Here is a 26186-nt window from a genome sequence, read left to right as displayed (position 1 = left end):
CTCTCTTCAGTTCCCAATAAATTAAGGTTAATAACAGTGACCATCTCACACAGTACTGTAAGAATTGAAAGGAGGCAAGGCATTTAAAAAGCTCTCACATAGTAAGTACCAGATGCACACACATTGCTATTCTCTGTAGACCATAAGAATTTCTCTGATTCTTGTGCTATTCTTAAACTCTGTTTTTTCTATTTCTCTTTTACCTCTGTGCTTAGAGTTAACCTTTAATATCATGTTACCTGTGGTGGCTCTGTCTATATTACGCTAAATTAGGCTTTGCATTAGTATTTTGTACTTAGTATTACACCATAAATATTTATTAACATACATAAAAATGAATTTTTAGTATATCCACTTTATAAATTCAAATTTTGACATGTTGAATTCACTTAGTGTCTAGAGTCCAGAGCAGTGCCAGGCCTGTAATAGATGTTCAATAAATATTTGCTGAGTGCCAAAAAAGTAGCGTTTATTGCACTGTCAAAGAAAATACCTTTCTAATCTAAATGAAGTTACTAGAGAGTAGACAGAATCCTCTGTCCTGTTACGATAGCTCCAGCTTCATCACGTAGCCAGCATCTTGACCTCCCCTTGGAGATTGAGCACTCTGCCATGTATGGTAGGGGAACAGAGAAGTTGAAGGTATGTTCCCTGCCTGGGTTTTAAAAGTTTGTTTGTTTGAGACAGGGTCTCACTCTGTCATCACGGCTATAGTGCAGTAGTGTCATCATAAACTCACAGCAACCTTAAACTCCTAAGCTCAAGTGATCCTTCTGCCTCAGCCTCCCGAGCAGCTGGGACTACAGGCATGTGGTGCCATGTTCAGCTGATTTTTCTATTTTTTGTAGAAATGGGGTCTAACTTTTGCTCAGGCTGGTCTCAAACTCTTGACCTCAGGCGATCCTCCCAACTCGGCCTCCCAAAGTGCTAGGATTACATGTGTGAACCACCGTGCCCGGCCCTGGTTTTTAGAAGTTTTAAAACAAGCTTGAGGAAATAAAGCACAAAGTAAATGAAATAGTTATCATGACAACATAATACATACTTATAAAGTTGGAAAGTTGTATTTAACTAGAATGTTTATTTCTTTTTCCATATGGTTTTACCACTGAATAGAGGTATAAGAAGACTGGTGACTTGGCATCTCCTGCAGGCCAGAGTAAAATTTCCCTTCAGGTGGAGTTTTCTCTTATATAGTCTCCACACTAGGCCCCAACCTGCTATAAGAAAACTTATGGTCTTATTTGAATAAAAAACTCAAGTTTGCACATTTACACCTGTTAGTGCTGTATGCCTTACATGTACTCAGCAAATATTTAATGAATGGATGATTAGCTTTATATGTAATTATAAGTTACCAGAGTCACTCTGATCTCACAAAGAATACAGATAGGATCATATGACAAGTTTTTAATCCCAAAGGTTGAGTTTACGTTAAGTAATAGCTTTGTAAGATGACAGGTACCTGTCAGGTCTTCAAGTCTTTTTTGTGGGGGGAGCAAAGTCACAATGTGAAAGTCCCTGGAATTCCATGGGAAGATAAAACTTTATTTCAGAAATAAGCTTTGACATTTGAAAATAAGAACAGATACACTGTTTTCTAGAACTGGTTCCTGGAACCAGTTCAAAATGTTACTTTATCTCTCTCTTTTTTTTAATAGGTAGTAAGTGGTTAAGAGGCATTTAATAAAGAGCAGGGCTTGACATGAGTGGCTATTTCATTCTAACTACAGTTGGCCCTTCACATCCATAGGTTCTGCATCTGAGGATTCAAACAACCTCAAATCGAAAATATTGGGAGAAAAAAAACAATAAAAAATAACAATACAAAAAACATACAAATAAAACAGTATAGTATAACAACTATTTATATAGCATTTACATTGTATTAAGTATTATAAACAATCTAGAGATAATTTAAAGTATATAAGAAGATGTACATAGGTTATGTGCAAATACTGTGCTATTTTAAAGGGACATGAATGTCCGTGGATTTTGGTATCTAGGGGTATCCTGGAACCAATCCCCTGTGGATGCTGAAGGATGACTGTACTCATAGCCAAATATCTTCTGACTTAAAATTTCTCTAAAAAGAGAAAATATTTTTTCCTGCTGTTTTCTGGAGCACAGAGGAACTTTAAATTTAGCTACTCTGCTGGTCTTAGAAAGATGGTACTATCATTTGGATAATTAGGTGCCTTGTAAATACGGCATCAGAAAGTTAGTGATAACAAAATGAGATTGTGGGAGGTTATTAATAATGAGAAAAATATGTTCTTTTCAAATTATCTGTTGGAGAAAGGTGAGTTGGCTTTGGTGAATAGAAGACTCACAAATATATCAGAAGGGATTTCATTGTATAATGAGCTTTGTGAATGAATTAAAAAAGCTCCCTTTGCAGATTTATAGAGGTTTTACAGCTAAAGGTTATTGATTATTGCCGTTGTGAACTTAAAAGATCCTCAAATATAGAATGAAAACAATTATAAGGATGGTTCAATGTATGTAAATCAATAAATATAATATTCCACATTAACAGAATGAAGGACAAAAACCATATAATCATATCAATAGAGGCGGAAAAAAGCATTTGGCAAAATTCAACATCCTTTCATAATAGAAACTCTCAACCAATTAGATATAGAAGGAATGTACATCAACATAATAAAGGCCATATTTGACAAGCCCACAGGTTTTGAGTATCCTGGAGCCAGTCCTCTGTGGATACCGAGGGATGACTGTACTCACATCCAGATATCATCTGACTTTGAATTTCTCTAAAAAGATAAATTGTTTTTTTTTCTTTTGCACTCACATTGCCCTCTAAGAGGTCAGTCCTGAGTCCACTTTCTTCTCTCCCCAGCAGGTGTACTTCAGTTAGTTTAGGGATGTTCTGGATACTGTGACTTCTCCCCACAGTTTCACATTAACATCTTTAACAACAGATACGATGGTGTGCAACCAGGAAGACCCCATACTGAGAGAAGAAATCCCTATACACCCCCAGTAGTCACTGAGCCTGTTCCACTGGCAGCCAGACCCTCCCAAGGCCTCTGCCTCTGCCAAAGCTGTAGTTCAGTGGCCACAGCCCTCATAGGAGGAAGCTTCCTTTAACAAAATATCATGGAGCACTCCAGCTGGCCCAGTCCTCTGAAATCATCTAGCCTAATGTGCTCATTTTATTTACAAGCATACAGAAGCCCAGAGAAAAGACTCATCCAAAGCACTCAGCAGGTTACAGACAGAGACAGCTCTATAGTGCATTAGCACTCTCCTAAGAGAGTCTCCAAGAAAAGAAAAAAGCAACTAAAATTATAAGTTTAGTGGCAGTAAAAAGCATTATTTATTTGCAAGAGTTTTTATGTAGCTTCTCAAGTACACATCCTTGTATAAAATGAGGGCTACCTTTATATGTTGAAGTAAAATAAAACTATTAGATTTTGATGGGTTCAGAGTGATAGAGTGATACAAAATGATTATAGTAACTCTTTTTTCTCTTCTCTTCTCCCCTCCCCCTCCCCCTCTCCCTCTCCCCTCCCCTCCCCTCCCCTCCCCTCCTCTCCCCTCCTCTCCCCTCCTCCCCTCTCTCCTCCTCGCTCCTCCCCTCTCCTCCTGTCTCCTCTGACAGGGTCTTGCTCTGTCGCCTAGGAGTTCAGTGGCCTCATCATAGTTCACTGAAACCTCAAACTTGTGGGCTCAAACAATCCTCCTGCCTCAGCCTCCTGAGTACCTGCGACTACAGGCACACCACCACACCTGATTAATTTTTCTGTTTTTTGTATAGATGGTGTCTTGCTCTTGGTCAGGCTGGTCTCGAACTCCTGACCTCAAGCAGTCTTCCCGCCTAAGCCTCCCGAAGTGCTGGGATTACAGGCATGAGCTATCCCACCCGACCCTGTTTTGTTTTACCATTGGAGAGTTAAGTTTTCCATGTGCAAAATCTGAAATTAATTGTGGTAAGGTGCAGAGGATTAATACTGCTCCACTTCCCTCCCAGATGCATCGAGTCATCTCCCACATTTCTCTAGCCCTGACCTGGTTAATAAATATGCTATAGTGGAACGTCTGAATTTTGCTTATTATTTACATCATGGACGGCCATCATTTGCATTTGGTACTTTTCTGGTCCAGGAATTAACCAAGAGCAAGACTCCCAAGCAGCTGTGAGTATTAAAATATAATTTGTACTCAAAAGGCATATCTGTTTTTTATATTTCTAGTAGAGAAAAAAAAAGTGTATCTGTGTAGTATTTTACATATACATTAAAAATGTACTGGAAACATATACCACAGTTAACAGTGATTACATTTGAATGATTTTTTTTTTCATTTGTGCTTTTCTGTGGCATTTAGTGTGTGTGATTTTTTGATAATAGGAAAAAAGATTAATATATTTTAAAATTATATGGGATCTTGTCAGCTGTTAGCAGTTACTCTAAGAATTCTATAAGGAGATGTGAATTTTGTATTTAAGATCATCCTTTTATAACTCATTCTTATAAAGCACAGAATTGGGAAGAGTATTTGCTATAATAAACAGCTAAGTATAGATTTACTTTACTGGTTTGTTTTATAATAACAACGGCATATTGTACTGTAAAAATGTATTAAAATAGTTCAGAAAGGTGAAAATGAAAGATGAAAGTCCCTCAGTCTCCCATTCTCATTCCACATAGTAAATGTAATTTCTTGTGCATCTTTCCAGAAATTTTTCTATATATGTAAGAGGCATGTATGAGTCCTTTAAAATGTGCTTTGTGATGTCAAACTTAAATTTTAAGTGGCATTGATATTCTTGGTAGTTTGTGTACATAGTCATAGTTGATCAGATCTCAAGTTGGCAGTCTTTCAGAAATTCTACTTCATGTCTTCTGGATGAAGGTGGAAAAGCAAGAATAATTTGGACTATGACTAGGTGTTTTAGGAAAAGGTAAATCTAGGGGAATGGGGGGCCATGGAGCCAGAAGACAACTGAAAAGCTACCAGGAACCTAAATGGATGTGTGCAAGGGGCAAAAAGGGAAGGGGGAGGAAGCCAAAAATCACATACCTGGCATTCTGTGTATCACTGATGTAATTCCATTGTTTTTCCTGGTGAGAAACAATTGTCAATGTGCTGATGTGATTTTCATTCCTTTCTTTTTCAGGATCCAGCAAGTAGGCAGTGAAGCCTATGTTTTAGGGCTCTCCTCCTTCCACATACCTTCAGTAGGAGCTGCCTGTGTTTGTTTCTTAGAATTGCTTGGCCTTGACAGCCTCAAGCTCAGAGTTGATATGAAAGTGGCCAATATAATTTTAAGCTACCAGTGTAGAAATGAAGATGCGCAATACAGCTTTATCAGAGAATCTCTAGGTATGGCACCTTTTCTTTGTGTGATTTAGGTCTAAGGCATTGAATAGTGAGCAGCTGGGGAGGAAACAATTATCTTCCTGTTTTTATCCTTTTCCTGCAGAGTGTATGTTTTTTATCTCACTTTCTTGGGCACTTTAATTGGGTTCTGAAATGGGTCAAGGCCATACTATTCAAACAGAAAAGCCCACGTCCGGACTTATTCTCTTGACCATATTTTGTTGTATATGTTTCTTATAGCTGAAAAACTGCCTAAACTGGCTGATGGTGAAAAGGCAACCATAGAAGAATTGCTTGTTCTCTTAGAAGAAGGCACGTGGAACAGCATCCAGCAGCAGGAAATAAAGAGGTTTGTGAGTTGCAGTCCCAACCTCTTTTTTAGCAAGCTTACTGTGCCAACCTGTGTTTGCCTAGTCTTTCTTTTAGCACCTCTAGTGTTTTCACCAAGTTCCCCTAGATCGTATCTTCTTATTCATCAGGCATAAAGCAGGATTTACTGACTCTGTTTTCAGTAAATGTATAATGATTTAAATTGCATCTTACCATCAGTGAAAGGAGGGGGAAAATAGGGATTCCTCTTTAGAGGTGGACTTAGCAAAAGATGAGAGGAGGTTTGTCTCCCCCGCTGCCCCTGCTGGTCAGAGAAGTCTTTTAAGTGTTACATGTTGAAATGATACCAGAAGATGTGGGATGGGTCTCACAAAATTTGACTTTAAGCAGTGTCCTTAATTTTTTTCTTTTTATTAAATGTCAATTGATAATGGAAGCCGAGATGACTGTCTGTCCTCAAAATCACCTCTCCTTACACATTGATGTCATGTTTTCTCTATGCTATCCCACTAGGGCTGATGCAGCCACCCCAGACCCTGCGAAACACGATTCTCCCTCCTATCACTGACTGCATTTTCAACAGTATCCTGCTTGCAGCAGGAACATGTACCCTCCCCCTAGTGAGGAGGCCCAGGCACCTGCCAGGGCTCTGAGTACTCTAAAGTGAATCATGTGAGAGAAGTAAGCGCTCCGAAAATTTCTTGAGTGATGGCTTTCTCAATTCTCCTAAGGCTGTACATAGCTAGTATAAATAGATACTTGGTTGATGATTTGGAGAAGGAATGAATTGTGCCAGTAAGCTATTCTGCCATAGGGGTGAAAGAGTCCATTTTTTCCAAAGTAATCTAATAAATAAATGTGGTATTTGTTGAAAGCCTTTTTAGAGAATATGGTTAAATTTATTTAATTTTTACTAGTTTTTTCAGTTCGAACTAAAGCTATTTTTTGTTTTTAAAAATTTTTTAATAAATGTATAATTTTTTACATTTTTTTAAACTAGTCAAGTGCAGTAGTGAGAAGGGGGAAACAGTAGAACAAGGAGTTTGATCTGTAACTGACTGTGAACAATCAATTGAGATAACTACTTTTGGACCAGCCACAAAAGCTATTTTTTAAATAAGTTTTTTTCTCTACCGTTCTCACCCCTAATTCTAATTATAGGTTATCCTGTGAATCTAGCAGCCAGTGGGCATTAGTGGTACAGTTTTGCAGGCTCCACAATATGAAACTGAGCATGTCTTACCTTAGAGAATGTGCCAAAGCAAATGATTGGCTGCAGTTCATTATTCACAGCCAACTCCATAACTACCACCCAGAGGAGGTAAGCCACTGATTGTTAGCAGTTATTCAAGGGGAAATTGGAGCACTTCTCAGAAGATAGTGTTGTTTGTGTTGTGTAAACATAGCTTTTGTTTGATATGATACTGTTATTTTTACTAAGATTTCAGTGGGTTGGCATCAGACAAGGGACTACTCATTGGTACTGAAGAGCTGAAAAGTTTTTTGACTCCAGATTGAATATAGAAATTCACTCAAAGGCAACAGACAACTTTGTGAGAAAGAATAATTTTGCCTGTACTTTTCTCTAACATGTTTAGTTCCAGCTGAAACTGAAAGTTAAGTGTCTATTTTAATCATGTTATATGCTTTTTAGGTGAGATCCCTTATCAAATACTTCAGCCCAGTCCTTCAAGACCACTTAAGGCTGGCTTTTGAGAACTTGCCTTCAGTGTCCACCTCCAGAATGGACAGTGATCAAGTCTGCAATAAGTCCTCCCAGGAACTCCAGAGAAACAATGAAGAGATGACTGATTTCTTTGAAATTCTGCTCAAGTGCTCAGAGGAGCCAGACACCTGGCACTGGCTCCTGGTTGAGGCAGTGAAGCAACAGGCCCCTGTCCTCAGTGTCCTGGCCTCATGTCTCCAGGTGAGGATCATGAGAAGCCTCTAAATTAAGGACCCAGAGAACAATAGAAAAAGTGGTGAAGAACAGAAAAGACTGATAATCAGAAGTAGGGTGACAATGATAGTGAGGCTCCAGCATGTGTTTCCAAGATCACTACAACTTTTTTGCATCTCTAGATAGGCTCTGGGCCATTTAGTGTATTTCTTTGTGCTTTGCCATTCAGTTAACTTAAGTGGTCAGAGCCTTGATTCCTGGGTGGAACTCCCAGAGAGGGATGCTTTGGTGGACAGATGACCACTGCTTCTTTAGGGACGTTCTGGACTGTCCCTTAATTAGCAGAGCAGTGGAGGACAGTCCTACTATTTTATGCTTAGTACTTCCCTGACCTCCACCTATATCCCCCTGTGTTCTTGGCCTTTTGATATACCACACTCTGCAGAACAATTTGGAATAGTCCCTTGGTTACTCATGTTTGAGTTTGTTTCATGTCTGAAGGCTTTTCAAGCCATTTTTGACTAATTAAGGGACAAGACTTATTCTAAACAGGAAATATCCATCTGTAGCATTTGTACATTTGTCAGATAATCCAGGCCCAGTTGTTATTTTATTTTGAAACTTTCTTGTCCGGTGGCAGGATGCCAGTGCTATTCCTTGTCTCTGTGTTTGGATCATTACTTCTGTGGAGGACAGTGTTGCAGCTGAAGCAATGGAACACATTCAGGGCTCAATAGAGGGCCACACCTGGGACCTGGAGGACCTTTCGGTCATCTGGAGAACATTATTATCAAGGCAGAAGAGCAAAACTCTTATCAGAGGTTTCCAGCTTTTCTTTAAGGTATTGATAGTCACTTCATTTCTTTCCAGAGCTTAAAAGTATTCTTTTAGTATATCCCCCATTGACTTTTTCTCATTCCCACCCTGGATTTTTTTAGCCAACAACAGATTATGGTAATAGAACTACCATTTATTCAGCAAACTGCTTTTGATACATTATTTTGGTCAGTTTTCACAATAATCTCATATGAAGATAATATTATGAAGTGGGTATTATCCTCATTTTATAGACTAATAAACCAAGGCCCATAGAACTTAAGTAACCTACACAAGGTCTCAAAGTACTTTAAGTAAGTGGTATACTTATAGTTCAGATAACTCCTGTTCTCTGATGGAACAACTCCCATGGAAAGCAATAAAATATATGGATCAATGCCACAAGGCAACAAGGTGAGGTAGGTCGGTGGAGCCAATGATCCAGGAGTGTATGTTACAGATGTCATAGCGCCACCTAGTGGAATGTCTCCTGCCCATGTGTGGTGAACCAAGTATAGAATAGATAGAAAATGGATTGTTGAGCAGGTGTATGTACTTCACCTGAGTATCATTTTTCCAAAAGAAAAAAAATATAAATTTAAATTTATTTTGAACATATATGATTTAATTCATGCAGCTGTTAATTAATAGCATTTTAACATTCTCTTATTTGGCATTATTCATTGAGAAAATACTAAGTTCAGGATTTTGTATTTTTATTTGAACTCTTCCTCAAAGGATTCCCCATTACTATTAATGATGGAGATGTATGAACTGTGTATGTTCTTCAAGAATTATAAGGAAGCCAAAGCTAAACTTCTGGAGTTCCAGAGGAGCCTTGAAACTGTAAGTTGGAATTACAGTTCTCTTTCTCGCTGATCTGAAATTGGCTGGCATGGCCTGTTGTCTGCCAGTAGTTGGGATAGGGCAGCAGCAGAATAGTGGTTATGTGGCATAATTCAAACTAAATCATTTGTACCATTCCAGAGATGGGGGAGCCAGGGCAGGAGTTGCAGTGGCTTCACTCCCAGTAGCTTATCAGTTGCCATGAACAGATAGGTTTCATGGAATGTGCCAGCTGTGATCAGTATCCTGGTGCCGCAGCCAAGCTCACTGGGAAAGGGAGTCATGGTATCTGCTGTGGACACCAAAGAGGAAAGTGGTGTTATATGGGTTGGTTTTTGCCAATCCAGAATGGCTCTAGCAGTGTTGGGTGTGAAGGGAGTTTAGTGCTGCTTTATTCACTGCTTTATTTACTGACAAAATATAATGTTTTTTTTTCATCAACACTCCTGGTGGTCCCTGTCCAAATGATGCTGAGCTATGTGGCCAATTTTAGGCTGTACCTACTCAGATGCTCATTTAAGGCCTGTTTATCATGTTGAGCTTAATAGCCCTATGAAAACAAAAGAAGAAATTGAGAGAGAGGAAATATGCTTTAGTCTTGCATGGGCTTTTTAGCACTTTTGCCTTTTCTACTCCAAAAGCACTCTATAATAAATGAGACAAAAGTATATACCAATTCTACTCAACAAATATATCACGGTGAAACCTCAGTACAGGCTTTTGCTCTCAATCACATTGGTTTTAACTGTGATGAATATTTAAAAGTTATATATTTGAAAATACCAAATTAGTTATTTGAATATGCCTAGGGTTCCTAAATCACAGAAAATAGGCATGTGAATTTCTTCTGCCTGTTACCCTCTGGCTGGAGACCTCCCAGGTATCTTCTTCTTGCCTGACTGCCCCTGCTCCAGCCTCCTGCAGCGGAGCCAGTGCAGCTGCTCCCATCCTTGCCTCAGCCCTTTACTTCTGTATATTTTTTCCTTCAACCAGGTCTATCATCTGCCTGTGGTAGTCCCTCCTCTTAGAGCAATAGAGTTAGGTAAGTGAGTAAATAAAAACCAAAAACTAATGTCCTAATCCCAGCTAATTTTAATAAGGACATTCAGGAGAATAAAGAACCAAGAAGAGAAGTATTTAAAAAAAGAAGAAGAATAGAAGTATTGTAAATTTTCTTCTTCTAAAACTCAAAGTCCAGTCCGAGTGGTGATAGAAAACATTCAATAACAGTGTCTAAGCAGAAACAGTAGCTAATAATGAGCTGACTTGCAACGTTCGATCTTTCCCATATTAATTCCCTTAAATACTTTGCAGTGAGGGAAAGGCTCCAAAAGCAAAATGATCTTCTTTTAAGATAATGTGTAAGCCCTACTGAAATTTAAGAGAAGAGGCTGAGAAATGGACAGGGAGGACCACATAGGGCATAGGAGAGTAGAGAATGAAATTCCAAGTAGGGGTAAGGAGATAGCAGTAATGTGACATAGGGTTTGATGAGCCATTCCTTATGATTTAAGATCTTGGCAGGCTTGGGCATTTTATTGAAGGGAGTATTGCACTTCTAAAATCTACATCACAACCAAAAGGCCTCTTTGCATATTAGACTTACCTTTAGAGGGACTTTTGTAAGTGTGATTGGAAGTATGCAGGAAATATCCAGCAAAGACTAGGGCCTAACCCAGCACTAGGCACAGAGCTAATGATTTATAAGTTTCTGGGTACCTATCAACATATATATTTTTTTAAACCAGCAACTTAAGTTTTTATTTCACCAAAAGACCCGGTATTTTCTATGACTGTGTTGTGTGAAGTCTTAAGTGAACTATGAGATTATAGTGATTAAGAACTAAATATTGTCTTCCAAAAATAATATAAAGGAAGGGGCCAAAGTAAAAATCAAGAATGAAGGCACAAAAGAAGCATTATGTTGGAAACTACTGCTCCTCTTGGTCTCTAAAATTGGCTTTTCCTATAGTGTCTTAGATACCTTTGTCATACCTACTTGTAGAAATGCAACCTGCTACTTGGCGTCATCTTCCTATTAATATTTTTAGCATTTGACTGAAATGACATAAATCCAAGCTTCTTAATTCAGACCCTTCTCTAGCAAGAATGTAAACTATAAGCAAAGTAGTAGAACCAGCTCAGTAATGTTAAGCAACTCTTTCTAAGCAGTCTTTATAATTTGAATTTAAAATCTTCCGGACTAAAAGGGAGGCCTAGATAGTTCTCTAAAGAAGCTAAGTGAAATACGTCTAGTTAATTTCATAGCACTCACAGGGCTCTTAATTTGGCAGTCGCTAACTGGGGGTATTTACATTAGTTATCTCCATAGTTAGCTTTCAGTCTTTGGGACTCTTGCCATCTCTGGCTTTCACCCACACAGCTCTCTGCACTGGGACTTTCCATAAAGAGACAAAGTGCAAAGCTGCTGAAGAGGGCTTGTTTTTACTGGTTCTCTGAGCCCCGTTACCAATTCCTGCTATTTGGAAAAGACCTGAGGAAGCATTGTGACAGGAGATGACTTTTGAGGGAATTCTGGCTTCCTTAGTGTTTCCCAAATTTGGAGATTTTGATTTGCTATTCCTGTGAAACCACTTTGTCTGTGAGCCTCTCTCTTTTTTTCATAGCTTGACGCAGCTAGCACAAGGGCCCACCCTGTCATCCCTGCCACATGGCTGAAGGATCAAGTGTGTTTTCTTTTGAAGTTTATGCTACAGCAGTGTAAGACCCAGTATGAGTTGGGGAAGCTTTTACAACTGTTTGTTGGAATAGAGCATTTCTTCTCTGAAGGTAAGACAGTCCTTACAGTTAAGTTGCTGTTAAGAAGTTAGCTTTCTTAATCTTGAAACTGTTTTAGAAAGGTAGTTAGGAAAGTAAAATGCATATGATATACAACATTATATTTACAGTCCATAAGTGGGTGTGAAGAAGTTACAGGTAACTTCAAATTGTGGTTAAAATATTCAGAGCATAGTACAACAGCATAAAACATAAATAATACAGCCAATCCTCTCATTCTAAGCAGTTATCAAATAGCCACATTTCCTCCTGGCTAGCCTGTACATTACCCTGTCCCTATCATTCTTCTCTCTGGCAAGTAACTTTAACATGTCATCATTGCTCAGGGTCACAAACTCTGTTTCATAATTCATTTTGAAAGTTTCAGAGACAAATTGTGCTTATTTTTTGGAGATTCCTCCAGATGTTGGCAGTCTCTAAGCTTGTTGCTGATTGAATCAAACCAATATTGCCTAGAACATTTGATAATTTCACGTTTTTGTTGAATGATAATGTTGTTCCTTTACACTAGATTCTGACATTTTCACTACTAGGGTTATTTTCTCACATTTAAACTCATAGATGTTCATGGCGGGCATGGTGGCTTAAGCCAATAATCCCAGCACTTTGAGAGGCTGGGAGGTGGGAGGATAGCTTGAGCCCAGGAGATTGAGACCAGCCTGGGCAACATAGTGAAACCACGTCTCTAATTTAAAAATAAATAAATATATGAATAAACTCACAGATGTTCAACTGGAAAGCTCAGATTTGCACAGAACACTGACAAAATGCTGGGCTCAGTGCCAAATATTGTAGGCTGTGAGCCTGATGACAGAAAGAAAAGAGGGGTGTTTCCAAAACACACTGGATATAAGATGGTACTTGTCAGTTACTGTGCAGACCAAATGATAGTTTCTTTTAACATGTAGGTGTTTTTATTGATCTGTAGTAATTTTAATGTTTTTCAGAAATGAATTTTCTGTTGTTTGCCGTAGTTAATCTATCTTTGAATAATTACAAGGATTGACTACATTGTTAACCGCTACTATAATACTTTACTCATATAAGTAAATTATTTATATTTTTATAGATTTGCCTTGCATGTATATGTGTATAACATGTATGTATGTAGGGGACAGGAGTGTTTTTTTAAAACCTGTGGTTTATATGATGCCAGCAAAAAAAAAAAAAAAAACCCAGCATGCCCATATTGGCAGAGAATTCTTAATGTTACTAAGGATAATAATTGGCCAGGGACATCAGGAAGAACTCAGCTGGGTCTCTGTGGGTTAAGTAGGTAGATGTCAGGAGGTGCGAGTGACGCTCCCTTCTGAATATGATGTGCCATATTAGAGCCTAGGCTATCGGCCAGCTGCAGTTTCAACTGTCCTACGAGTTCCATGTCTTGATCCACATGATACCAGCATTGAATGAACAAATGACCAATCAGTCAATCAAATAAATTTGACCAAGATATGAGAAAAATCCAGAAAGAGATGAGACTAGCCTGAGTGAATAACTAAAATCCTCCCAAGGTTACTATGTTTCTGCTATATAGAAGGCTGCCAACCTCTGCCCTGTATATAAAGCCAGATGTGTAGATTGAGTTCTTGTGCTTATCTCTAACAGTTCCTACTATAGGGCAGGCCAGTTCAACCAGACTTTACCACTAAGGATTTTCCAGGGCCATTTTTTGGCATCTTTGGTGTATAGGAGCTACCTTATGGCTTCCTGTACTAGAGTAGAAAAATAGGTTTTTGTTTTCCTTTAACCACATTTTTATAACAAACGTGTATATTTTTCCCTACTATTTAGTTACTCTTGAAATGCCATAGCAGCATTTTATTGATTAAATATTTATATCCTCTTCTCTTTGGCACAGGTCCAGATGTGAAGAAGCTGTGTCTCCTTAGCCAAATTTTGAAGGATACATCCATAGCCATTAATCATGTGATTATTACCAGCTATAGCATTGAAAATTTTCAGCGTGAATGTAGATCTATTTTGGAAAGACTGCAGACAGATGGACAATTTGCTTTAGCCAGGAGGGTAGCGGAATTAGCTGAATTACCTGTGGACAGCTTGGTTATTGAAGAGGTATCATTAGTCTTTTAAGTTACTGAAAATCTTAGCTTTTTAAACCAGTGTTAAACAGAATCAAATGAAGTACATAATTTATAGGAGAGGAGGCTTTTTTACTTTCAACACACACATTACTTTCAGAAATGGATGAGGCTAGGATCCCCATTACTGAAGAATGTGTGTTTGAAATGTAAGTTTTAGCCTGCAGGATATGCTACAACTATTTTCTTTTGAATAGAATTAGGTGGCTTCCTCTTGAACCCCATTCAGTGAGATAAATTTAGGATTGTTTTTTATACCTTAACTTTGCAGATAAAATATCCAGAGTCATCTGTAGCCAAGCCCCATGTTCTCTGATTTGATTTAGTTTTAACAAGTATGGTATACTTAGGGAACATTAGCATTTATGATACTTCTTTATTCAGGAAAGGCTAAAATTTGCTTTGTTAAATTTCACAGATAAAACAGGAAATGCAGACTCTAAAACACATTGAGCAGTGGTCCCTGAAACAAGCAAGAATTGACTTCTGGAAAAAATGCCATGAGAATTTTAAGAAAAATTCCATTTCAAGCAAAGCAGCTTCTTCCTTTTTCTCAACCCAGGCCCTTGTGGCATGTGAGCACCCACCTGGAGGGAGCAGCATTGAGGAGCGCCATCTCCTGCTCACACTGGCAGGGCACTGGCTTGCCCAGGAGGACCTGGTGCCCTTGGATAAGCTGGAGGAGCTGGAGAAGCAGATCTGGCTCTGCCGCATCACCCAGCACACCCTTGGAGGAAACCAGGAGGAAATAGAACCCAGGTTTTCTCGACAGATCTCAACTAGTGGCGAACTTTCCTTTGATAGTTTAGCCAGTGAGTTTTCCTTCTCCAAGTTGGCTGCTCTGAACACATCAAAATATTTTGAACTTAATGGCCTTCCATCCAGAGAGGCATGTGAGAATAGACTGGATTGGAAGGAGCAGGAGTCACTAAACTTTTTGATTGGGCGCCTGTTGGATGATGGCTGTGTGCATGAAGCCAGTAGAGTATGCCGGTATTTTCATTTTTATAACCGGGATGTTGCCTTGGTGTTACACTGCAGAGCACTGGCCTCAGGGGAAGCTAGTGTGGATGACCTCCACCCAGAGATCCGTGCTCTCCTACAAAGTGCTGAGCTGCCTGAGGAAGAAGAGGAGCCCAGCACTCCCCTAAGGAAAGTCCAAAGCAGTAAGTAAAGAAGATCAAACTGCTCTGTGTCTTAAATGAAACTGTTGGCACTGCCTTCAAAAAGGAAGGGTCTCTTCCATAATAGTTACATAGAAGTTAAAGGGACAGCAGCTTTTTTCTAGGTAATCTGTAAACTAGGTAATAAACTAGTTAATAAAGTAGAAACATCTATGTCTTTTAACTAGCTGTGTTTCACAGAGAGAATCCATTTGACTTGTAGTTAGTTCACTGAAATTTATTCTATACAGTTTATTCTGTAAATCTATAAATTTAATGATTCCAGTTATACATTGATAGTATATACAAATATGGTTGATTTTTATGTTAACCTTTTATTCTATGACTTTGTTAAACTCACTTATTTTAAGTTTTCTTAGCTGCGTGTGGTAGTTCATGCCTATAAGCCCAGCACTTTGGGAGGTTGAGGTGGGAGGATTCCTTGAGGCCAGGAGTCGGAGACCAGCCTGGTAGTGAGACCTCGTCTCTTATAAAAATTTTTTTAAAATTAGCCAGGCATGGTGGTGCACACCTTTAGTCCCAGCTACTTGGGAGGCTGAGATGGGAGTATCATTTGAGCCCAGGAGTTAAAGACCAGCCTGAGCAACACAGCAAGACCCTGTATCTACAAAAATATTTTTTAAATTTTTTCCTCTTGTAGATTCCCAAGATTTTCTACATAGACAATCATGTCAATGCATATAGAGACAATTTTACTTCTTCTTTTCCAATCTATATGCCTTTTATTTCTTACTTTATTGCACTGGCTGGGCTTTTCAGTCTACATTAGATAGGAGTGGTAACAGTGGACAGCGTTCCCTTTTTATCCCTCTTAGAGGGAAAGCATTCAGTCTTTCTTTCATCATTAAGTATGATATTAACTGTAGGCTTTTTGTTTTGTGTGTGTGTGTGTGTGTGGTTTTTTTTTTTTCTTTAAACTTTTTTTTCTTGCCCTGCTAATTTTTTCTATTTTTAGTAGAGACAGGATCTTGCTCTTGCTCAGGCTGGTCTTGAACTCCTGACCTCAAGCAGTCCTCTTGCCTCGGCCTCCCAGAGTGCTAGGAGTACATGTGTGAGCCACTGCACCTAGCCGACTGTAGGCTTTTTGAAGATACACTTTAATCATGTTAAGGAAGTTCCCTTCTCTTCCTAGTTTGCTATGAGTTTTTGTGATGCATCAGTATTGCATTTTGTCATGTTTTTTCTACATCCTGTTGATCTCATCATGTGGTTTTTTTTCCTCTTTAGACTATTAAAATAGTATATTATATTAATTGATTTTTAAATATTGAACCAGCCTTGCACTCCCCACTTAGGAAACTGTACTTGGTCTTGGTGCATTATTCTTTTTGATACATTGCTAGAATCAATTTGCTATTTTGTTGAGCATTTTTGCATTTATTTTATGAGGAATACTGATCTATAATTTTTTTTTTTTTTTTTTTTTTTTGAGACTGTCTAGCTGTGTTGCCCGGGCTAGAGTGCAGTGGCATCAGCCTAGCTCACAGCAACCCCAAGCTCCTGGGCTCAAGTGATCCTTCTGCCTCAGCCTTCTGAGTAGGTGGGACTACTGGCACGTACCACATGCCTGATTAATTTTTTCTAGTTTTAGTAGAGACAGGGTCTCACTCTTGCTCAGGCTGGTCTTGACCTCCTGAGCTCAAGTGATCCTCCTGCCTCAGCCTCTCAGAGTGCTAGGATTACAGGCTTGAGCCACTGTGCCCAGCCTTATAATTTTTTTTTGAACTGTTTTTTTATCAGGATAATGCCGGTTTCATGAGTTTGGAAAGTATCCCCTTCTCTTTTATTTTCTGGAAAACATTGTGTAGAATTGGTGTTATTTCTTTAAATGTTTAGTAGAATTTACCAGTAAAACCATCTGAACCTAGAGATTTTTGGAAGATTTTAAACTACAAATTCAATTTCTTTCATAATTACAAGACTATTCAGGTTGTCTTTTTCCTCTTGAATGAGTTTTGGTAGTTTGTGATTTTTAAGGAAACTCTTTTTTCTTGCCTTTTGTGTTATTTGAACATTTTTTAGTTTCCATTTTAATTTTTATGAGTTTTGACTATATATCTTCACATAATTTAATGGGTTTCTTTAGAGAGTACAATATACATTTTTAACTTTCCAGTCTAGAGTCAATATTTTACCACCTCAGCTGGAATGTAGGAACTTTACCACTATATAGGTCACTTTATTTTATTGTTCTCCGTTTACATCCGCATGTCCTTTTTTTTTTTTTTTTTTGAGACAGAGTCTCGCTGTGTTGCCCGGGCTAGAGTGAGTGCCGTGGCATCAGCCTAGCTCACAGCAACCTCAAACTCCTGGGCTTAAGCAATCCTACTGCCTCAGCCTCCCTAGTAGTGCCACCATGCCCAGCTAATTTTTTCTATATATATATATTTTAGTTGGCCAGATAATTTCTTTCTATTTTTAGTAGAGACGGGGTCTCGCTCTTGCTGAGGCTGGTCTCGAACTCCTGATGTCCTTTTTTTTTAATGTATTTTTTGAGATAGGATCTCACTCTGTTGCCTGGGCTAGAGTGTAGTGGGTGGTATAGCTTACTGTAACCTCCAACTTCTAGGCTTAAGCAATCCTCCTGCTTCAGCCTCCCAAGCAGCTGGGACTACAGGTGTGTGCCACCATGCCTGGCTAATCTTTCTATGTTTTGTAGAGAGGGGGGTCTTGCTGTTTCCCAGGCTGGTCTCAAACTTCTGGCTTCAAGAGATCCTCCCTCCTTAGCCTCCCAAAATGCTGGGATTACAGGTGTGAGTCACTGCACCTATTCCCTAGTTGTCTTATATTACATCTACATGCATTGAAAACTCTCATCAAACAATGCTATAATATTTGCTTCTAACTTAAAAATATGTGTTAAAAACTCGAGAGGAGAATAATCTATTATATTTACAAAGATATCTACAATTTTTATTGTTTTTCCTTCATTCCTAATGTCCCAGGTTTCCTTCTGGTTTCTTTTTCCTTCTGTCTGAAGGACTTGCTTTAGTAATTCTTTTAAAACTGTCTGCCAGCAACAGATAATCTTAGTTTTTGTTTTTTTCAATTAGTTATTCATCATCTGAGAATGCCTATTTCACCTTCATTCCTGAAGAATGTTTTTACTGGATGTGGAAAATTAGTTCTTTTCTTTCAGCAGTTGAAAATGTTATACCATTTCCTTTTGGCCTTTATGGTATCTGATGAAAAATCTTCAGTCATTTGAACCATTGTTCACCTACAGATAGTGCATATTTGTGTGGTTGCTTTCAAGATTTGGTCTGTCTTTTGTCTTTAGCAGTTTGATTATAACATGGCTGGATGTATCTTTCTTTCGGTTTATTTGGGGTTCACTGAGCTTCTTGAATATATAGGTTTATGTATATGTATTTCACCAAACTTGGTAGTTTTCAGTCATGAGTTTTTCAAATATTTTTTCAGTACCATACTCTTTCTCCTCTCCTTCTGAAACTTCAATGACATGAATTTTGAACTTTTATTATCATCTCACAAGTCCTTGAGGTTTTGTTCATATTTTTTTCAAGATAGGGTCTTGCTCTGTTGCCCAAGCTGGAGTGCAGTGACACAGTCATAGTGCCCTGTAACCTCGAATTCCTGGGCTCAAGTGATCCTCCTGCTTTAGCCTCCCAAATATTTAGGACTATATAGGTCACTACAGGAATGTGTCACCACACCTGGCTAATTTTTTATTTTTTTGTAGAGACAGTGCCTCACTATGTTGCCCAGGCTGGTCTTGAACTCCTGGCCTCAAGCAATCCTCCTGCCTTGGCCTCCCAAAGTGCTGAGATTCAATTTTTTTTAACCTTCCTTTTCCTCTCTCTTGTCCAGATTGGATACTTTCTGTTAGTCTCTCTTCATTTTTATTTTATTTTATTTATTTATTTATTTATTTTACCAGCATTTTGCTACAAGTCTCTCTTCAGTTTCACTGATTCTTTCCTCTGTCATTTCCATTCTGCTATTGAATTTTCTTTATCTCTGTGATTTTAAAATTTCAGTTACAGTCATGTCATTTAAAGACTGAAGACAGGGATATATTCTGAGAAATGTGTCATTAGGTGATTTCATCATTGTGCAAATATCATAGAGTATACTTATACAAACCTAGATAGTATAGCCTACTACACACCCATGCTGTATGGTATAGCTTATTGCTTCTAGTATACAAACCTGTACAGCATGTTCCTGTACTGAATACTGTAGACAGTTATAACCCAATGGTAAGCATTTGTATATCTAAACATAGAAAAGGTACAGTAAAAATATAAGAGATTTTTTAAAAATGGTTCACGTATATAGGGCACTTACCATGAATGAAGTCTGCAGGACTGGAAGTTGCTCTGGGTGATTCAGTGAATGAGTGAACGTGAAGGCCTAGAACATTACTGTATACTCACTGTGGACTTTATAAACAGTGTACACTTATGCTACATTAAATTTATTAAAAAATTAAGTAATTGTATTACATCATCATGGCAATGAGGTCTCCAGGTAATAGGAATTTTTCAGCTCCATTATAATCTTATGGGATCACCATTGTATATACAGTCCCTCATTGATGGAAATGTCATTGTGCAGCATGTGACTGTATTTTTTCAGTTCTAAAATTTCTATTTTGTTCTTCATGTCTTCTATTTCTTGGTGAAACTTTCTGTTTTTCTGTTTGTCTCAGGAGCATACATAATTGCTTGTTGGAACATTTGCATAATAGCTGCTTTAAAGTCTTTGTCAGATAACTTTAACATTCCTGATGTTTTAATGCTAGCTGGCATCTCTTGATTGGCTTTTCTCATGTGAGTTGAGATTTTCTTGCTTCTTCCTATGATGAGTGATTTTGGATTGCATCCTAGACACTTTGAATAGTGTAATACTCAAATACACTATTTGAGATTCTGGATCTTTGAGATCCTATGAGGGATCCTATGAAGAATGTTGATGATTTTTTAGCAGACAGTTGACCTGGTTAGGTTCAGGCTGAAGTTCCAAACTACTGCCTCTGGGCTGTGATTTCAACATCAGTTGTTGTTGCCTTTGCAGTGCCATTCAGATCTATCCTGTGTGTTCATTCCACCCAGGGATTAGTGACCCAGGTGGTGGTCTGTCTGTTAATTTGGTTCTCAGAGGCTTTGGTATGCAAGTTAGGGTCAGAACCATACATGAGCAGCCCAGGAGTAAGCCCTGTAGTTCATTAAAAACTTTATTGAGTTACTTTCCTGAGCCTCTCCCAGGTAGTTTCTGGTTCCTTGAGACTTCCTTTTTTTAGTCCTCTAGCCAAAAGCTGAAGGTTAAGTTATCCCATTGTGTCCATACCCATTTCCAGGGCCAAGTGATAGGAGGATAATACAAAACGCAACAGGGGTTTACTGTACCCTCTTGAGACCAGAGCACTTGTGCTCAGAAAAGAAGGCTCCCCTCTTTCAGAGTTTTGGCTCTTGCCACCTGCCACTGCAGCCTCTGCCACCATTGCCAAGGGGTTGCTTGGGAGCCAGGGCCAGGGAGAACAGGAATTAGGAGTTTGCTTTCTCACTCCTTGAATTTGTACCAGAGGGCTTCTCCTGGAATTTGCTTTTGCACTCGCTCTCTTGTGCACGTTTCTCTCTCTCTCTCTCCCTGACTCAGTGCTTAATTCTTAGGTTTCAGGCAGTACTGCATTCAGGCTGGAGGTTGCTAGAGGGGGAAAAATGGTAATTCAGAAGACTGGGAGTGAGTATGTGAAGAGGGTCTAGAAGGCATCTTTGTTGCTGATCTTTAGATCTCTCATTAGGTGGCTTTGAGTCTCCTGTAGCATATGAAGTCTTTGAAGTATCATGGGCTGGAATTTTGTGGAGGAAGGCAATGACAGAAGTTTAAGTGGGGCCCTGTCAGAAGTGGCCCTAAAACCAGAGGCAGTCAGTCATGGGGGTGCAGTGCAGGGGGCTGCGAGCAGAGAGGTAGAGTCATAGGGAGGTGGTGGTGGTGGGGCTTTAACTTGCTAGGTTAGAGCCCCCCTCAGACCTGTATTTACTTCCAGCTTCAAGTCTGGATAGTCAGTCATCTGTGATGGTACCGTCCAGTGATGAAGTGGTGACTAATCTGGAAACTCTGACAAGCAAATCCCTCCATGGGAAGAACTACTGCCGGCAGGTCCTCTGTCTGTATGAACTTGCCAAGGTATGTGCCAAAGGGTGGGGCTCCCATAGGATGTTCCTTCTGAGAGTGAGGGAAGCAGGAAGTTAGAGGTTGATTTTGGACATTGGTAAGTCAGCCCTTCAGGGGATAATCGAGACCTGGGACGAGAGCTCTTGTCAAGATATGGGCCCCCATAAATCCCTCTCTGGGGAATATAGTGTGGGAGAGGGGACACCAGGCCAGATGCCAGGATGATTTGACTCCTGGCTGCAGCTTTCTGCAAGCAGAAAACTAGGGCAGGACATTTCATTTCTGTGGGCCCCTGGCTGTTCATCTAATGATGATTTGACCATGAGGGTCCCTTCTAGACCTAAAATCTTAGGTGTTGCTTCGTGAGTGTTTGGAGCATTCCATATGTAATACGGTAACTATAAAGAGAGGAGCCAGAGCAGCCAGAAATTGTCTGTGGCTTTGTGCTGGTTGAGGGAGAAAAATAGAAGACCAGAAGCGGAAGAGCATGAGAGAAATAAAGCCAAGCATTAAAGCCCTTGCCTTGGAGAAGACTTAGAGACTTCTTTGGAAATTGAGGGTTTTGTTGCTGCTGTGGGAACAATAAGGAAGGAGCTCTTGAGCTTTATTCAGTTTCTTACATTTCACATTTGAAAAGACCATTGTTCAACAAGAGAGTCACCTGATGCTTTCTGAAGACAAGCCTGCCTTTTACTTTGGTTTGGCTTTAGTGACATGATAGAAAACATTAGAAAACAGTACTTGCTTTTTCTAAGGTTTTTGCTCAGGGGTGAGGGATCTTTAAGCTGAGAAAACTTAACAGAGCCTGTCCACATAAGATTTCAGAGAGGGCTATCTTTTGCTTTTCTTGGCTTCTGTAAATGGCTTTGACTGGCTTTGCCTTCCTCTCAGGAGTTGGGCTGTTCCTACACAGATGTTGCTGCCCAGGATGGTGAAGCCATGCTTCGGGCAATCTTGGCCTCTCAGCAGCCTGACCGATGCAGACGAGCCCAGGCCTTCATCAGCACCCAAGGCCTCAAGCCAGACACTGTGGCTGAACTTGTAGCTGAAGAGGTGACACGGGAGCTGCTGGCCCCATCAGAGGGAACAGGTGCCCTGCCCCTCCAGACCTCCCCAGCCTCTCAGATGTCATTCTCTGATTCCCTGTGTTAAGGATTTGGATGTTATATATCCTGTATGTTGTCCTCTCAAGTTTCCAGATTACACTTGTAAGAGAATACATTGCATTCATCTTGTTTTTTAGTGTTTTATGATTATGCTTGTAGTAGCTATGTCTTTTTCTGAGCTAAAGAACTCCTCTGTCCTGTAAGATAACCAATAGGCCAAGGTTTTTGAGCTCAGCAAGGGGAGAGCTGCAAACAGCACTCCATTAACATTACCTCCTGGTGCCCAGGCCTGGGCAGAGTGGGCCTCCTGGCACAGGGCTTTGTCCCTCTCCCAACCCTTTCTTGGTAAAACCATCACCTGTCTCTACATCTTTTGTATAGGACATAAGCAGATGTTCAGCCCAGCAGAGGAAAGCCAGACGTTTCTTCAGCTGACCACTCTGTGTCAAGACCGCACATTAGTAGGCATGAAGTTGTTGGATAAGATTTCCTCTGTTCCCCATGGAGAATTGTCTTGCAGTAAGTTCTTAGCCTTTTTCTTACATGTTTTGGGCCTAAACAGGTTTCCAAAAGGTCTCCAGAGTCAGTCTTTCTAAAACTTGAGTCCTTGTTCCTGCTCTGGACACCTAGCCCTTCAGCATGGGTTATAAGTTCTTGGTAGAAAGCCTTAAGTTCATTGAAGAAAATTTAGAAAGTGTGGATAAGTACCCCCAAATGTAAAACCACACAAAAAGGTAACCTTGAGTCACTTGACATACTTACTCTTATATTACCCTGCAAAGTGGGTATTATTATCCCCATTTTAGAAGAGAGAAAACTGAAGCTTAGAGAAGTTGGTTAATTTATAGCTAGTAAGTGGCAAAGCTGGTATTTGAACCCAGTCTGTATGATTTCAAAGCTTGCTCATTGTCCTTAATGTCTAGCTCATTATAGGCATTCAGTGGTATTTGTGGTAGGTCTTCTTTTTTCAAAAATGACATTACACTGTATATAATGTTCATAATTTAACTTTATGAATATGCTGTCATTAACATTTTTCATGACACTGAATATTCTTTATGTTGTTTTTAATGGCTACAGAGGATTTCTCTTATATATAATTAAGAATTTTATACTATTGTGGGACCTTTAGGTCGCTTCCAATTTTTGCTATTTTAAACACACTGATGAATATCCTTCAGGCAAATTTCTGTGTACATCCATGATTATTTCTCTAAGATAAATGCACAATTCAAGGGTATGCCCATTTTAAGGCTTCTGACACATATATGCACACACATAGAGGCTGCGCCAGCCAAATTTCACTTCAGAAAAAGAAATCACTTCTCTCACTTAAGCAGTGTGAGATATTTCCTGGAACCCATTCTACTTTGCAAATTTGATAGGCCCAAAAAGGGCATTTTACTAATGTTTAATGAACAAATAAAGATTTTTAAAAAGTTAAACAGTTTCATTTTTTAAAGGGCCTTCTGTATTTTTTGTCAGTCCAGTTCAACAATATTCACTGAGTACCAGCTGTGTGCCAGGCACCCTGAGCACCTGAGATATGGTGAATAAGCTAAATAGCAATCCCTGAGGCTCACAGACCAGGGTTTTAATACACAGTAACAGCCAGACTGATGGGGTCAAGGTAGGTTTCTGGAGGAAATGTCCAAACTAAGGCCTGAACAGGGATTAGTTGTCAGGGGTGCTCAGCAGTCAGTAGGTTTGGAGAGGGCCCTGCAAAAGCCCCAGAGGGCACAGCATGTATTAAAGATGGGGAACCCTATTTCAATCCTCATCATTACAAATATTTTTCACAGTTTGCCTTTTAATTTTCCTTATAGTGATTGTGTACGGTATTTTTAAGTCTATATGTAGAAAACTCTTTCACTAATCTATAAAGCCAGAACACCAAATGGCATTTGATTAGGCCCTAAGACCTTCCACTGGGATACAAGCAGAGAATGCCCTTGGATTTGTGTTGGCTGGGCCTTTTGGATATATGGTCACTACACAACTGTCTTTGAGGATACAGTTATTCCCTGTGCTGTCATCACTGAGAGGCAAATTTAGATGCCAGCAAGGGGCTGTCCCAGAGCTAGATGCTGAGGTCAGGGACCTCAGAGGACTGGTGGGGGAGCCCTCTCCAGATTAGTCCCTTCTCCATCAGGCCCCTTTAGCCTCCTGAGGGTGAAGCTGGGTGGCCAGGTTGACAGTGGGTGGCCAGGGTTCACAATCCTGTCTTATCCAGTGTCCTACTCACGCAGCCACAGAGCTCCTGATCCTGGCCCATCACTGCTTCACCCTGACATGCCACATGGAGGGCATCATCCGAGTCCTACAGGCTGCCCGGATGCTCACAGATAACCACTTGGCCCCCAATGAGGAGTATGGACTGGTGGTGAGTAGCTCCCCCACCAACCCCACTCTCCATCCTGAGGAAACCTTTGAGAGAACAGACAGGCTGGGGCCAGCTCAGCTGATACGGTCTTAGGGAATTCTGCCCATCTGGATACCACTACCTGTGCTCCAAGTTGATTTCTGTCAGCATCAAAGATTCCTCCAACGGTGCGAAAGTGAGAGGATCCCTGCCAGGTTGCCAGGGCAGTTTTTCTAGAGTGCTAAGACAGCTGCATTCCTCCCCAAAACAAGGTTCCAGACCTTCCTCTTAACTCTGAATTGAAATGAGCTGACAAGTCAAGCCTCGCATGCCTTCCCAAATTCTCTGGGCTTGAAACTGACCTGAGTAGCTGAGCAAGCCATTGGCCACTGTATTGAGGAAGTGGTAGGAAGAGGAAGCATGCCTGCCCAGGCACTTCAGCACTTGATAATCTACATTTTGGGACAGCAGAGAAGGGGAACAGCCTGTGGTGTCCCAATGACTAGCATTTCTGAATCATCCAGAGGATTCCCGTTGGGTACATGGGAGGGAGCTAAGCATGGCAGCTTGGACACTAGCCCTGCCCCCACTGGAGCTTGGCGTCTGAAAGCAACCGAACTGATGGTAGTGATCCAACTCAGACAACTCCAGGTGATGATGACGTGAGCTGTCCTCCCCCTCCACAGGTACGTCTCCTCACCGGCATTGGAAGGTACAACGAGATGACATACATATTTGATTTGCTACATAAAAAACACTACTTCGAAGTGCTGATGAGGAAGAAGTTGGACCCGGTAGGTATAATGTAATGAGCTCCAGAATGACAAGTACTACTGACATTCGGGAGCCTCGGCTTTTCTCAGGAATAATCTCAATCATGGTGGACCTGGGATATGGAGGGAGGGAATTAGGGACCTCCTGTAACCAGTAGTTTAAGATTAGAGTTCAAACTAGGTAGTGACTGTACTGATGCTAAATATCAAAGAAAATGAATTTATCCTCCTCCACTTCAACCTGTTGCCTGCTTCTACTGTTTTAAATGCCTGTTCTGGAGATGCAAAAACCCTTCCTAAGAGCCATGCTGAAAGTGGGTTGTCCACCTCTGAGGCTGAGGGCTTGTAGAGTGTTTTCAGGGCACCATGAAAAGTATGTTGCTGAGAGCCAAGTTAGGAAGTGAATGCAGAGGCCTGAGCCAGAAAAGCTGTGGAGCCATTTATGACGATGACCAGGAAGGAGGCCTGGAAGCAGAGG

The 26186-nt window shown here is 40.1% G+C and overlaps 1 protein-coding gene across 5 annotated transcripts in view; it reads left to right on the top strand.

The window, feature by feature from the left end:
- SPG11 (SPG11 vesicle trafficking associated, spatacsin) overlaps positions 1-26186 on the top strand; it is a 74736-nt gene that overhangs the window by 44479 nt on the left and 4071 nt on the right. For 2 of the 5 annotated variants that reach the window (XM_045528068.1, XM_045528071.1), the window contains 15 exons: positions 3998-4163; positions 5147-5352; positions 5590-5698; positions 6841-7000; positions 7334-7606; positions 8220-8420; positions 9134-9241; positions 11869-12031; positions 13902-14116; positions 14561-15308; positions 21340-21479; positions 22359-22557; positions 22955-23092; positions 24823-24956; positions 25622-25729. In XM_045528068.1, the coding sequence (XP_045384024.1) occupies positions 3998-4163; positions 5147-5352; positions 5590-5698; positions 6841-7000; positions 7334-7606; positions 8220-8420; positions 9134-9241; positions 11869-12031; positions 13902-14116; positions 14561-15308; positions 21340-21479; positions 22359-22557; positions 22955-23092; positions 24823-24956; positions 25622-25729 (3068 nt within the window). Of the gene's footprint in view, positions 1-3997; positions 4164-5146; positions 5353-5589; positions 5699-6840; positions 7001-7333; positions 7607-8219; positions 8421-9133; positions 9242-11868; positions 12032-13901; positions 14117-14560; positions 15309-21339; positions 21480-22358; positions 22558-22954; positions 23093-24822; positions 24957-25621; positions 25730-26186 lie in introns of those variants that run through there. The other 3 variants (XM_045528070.1, XM_045528072.1, XM_045528073.1) reach the window with 3 other exon arrangements.

Source organism: Lemur catta, chromosome 1 (genome assembly GCF_020740605.2).
Source record: "Lemur catta isolate mLemCat1 chromosome 1, mLemCat1.pri, whole genome shotgun sequence".
NCBI classification, from domain to species: domain Eukaryota; kingdom Metazoa; phylum Chordata; class Mammalia; order Primates; family Lemuridae; genus Lemur; species Lemur catta.
This window is presented reverse-complemented; position numbering and strand designations above follow the sequence as displayed.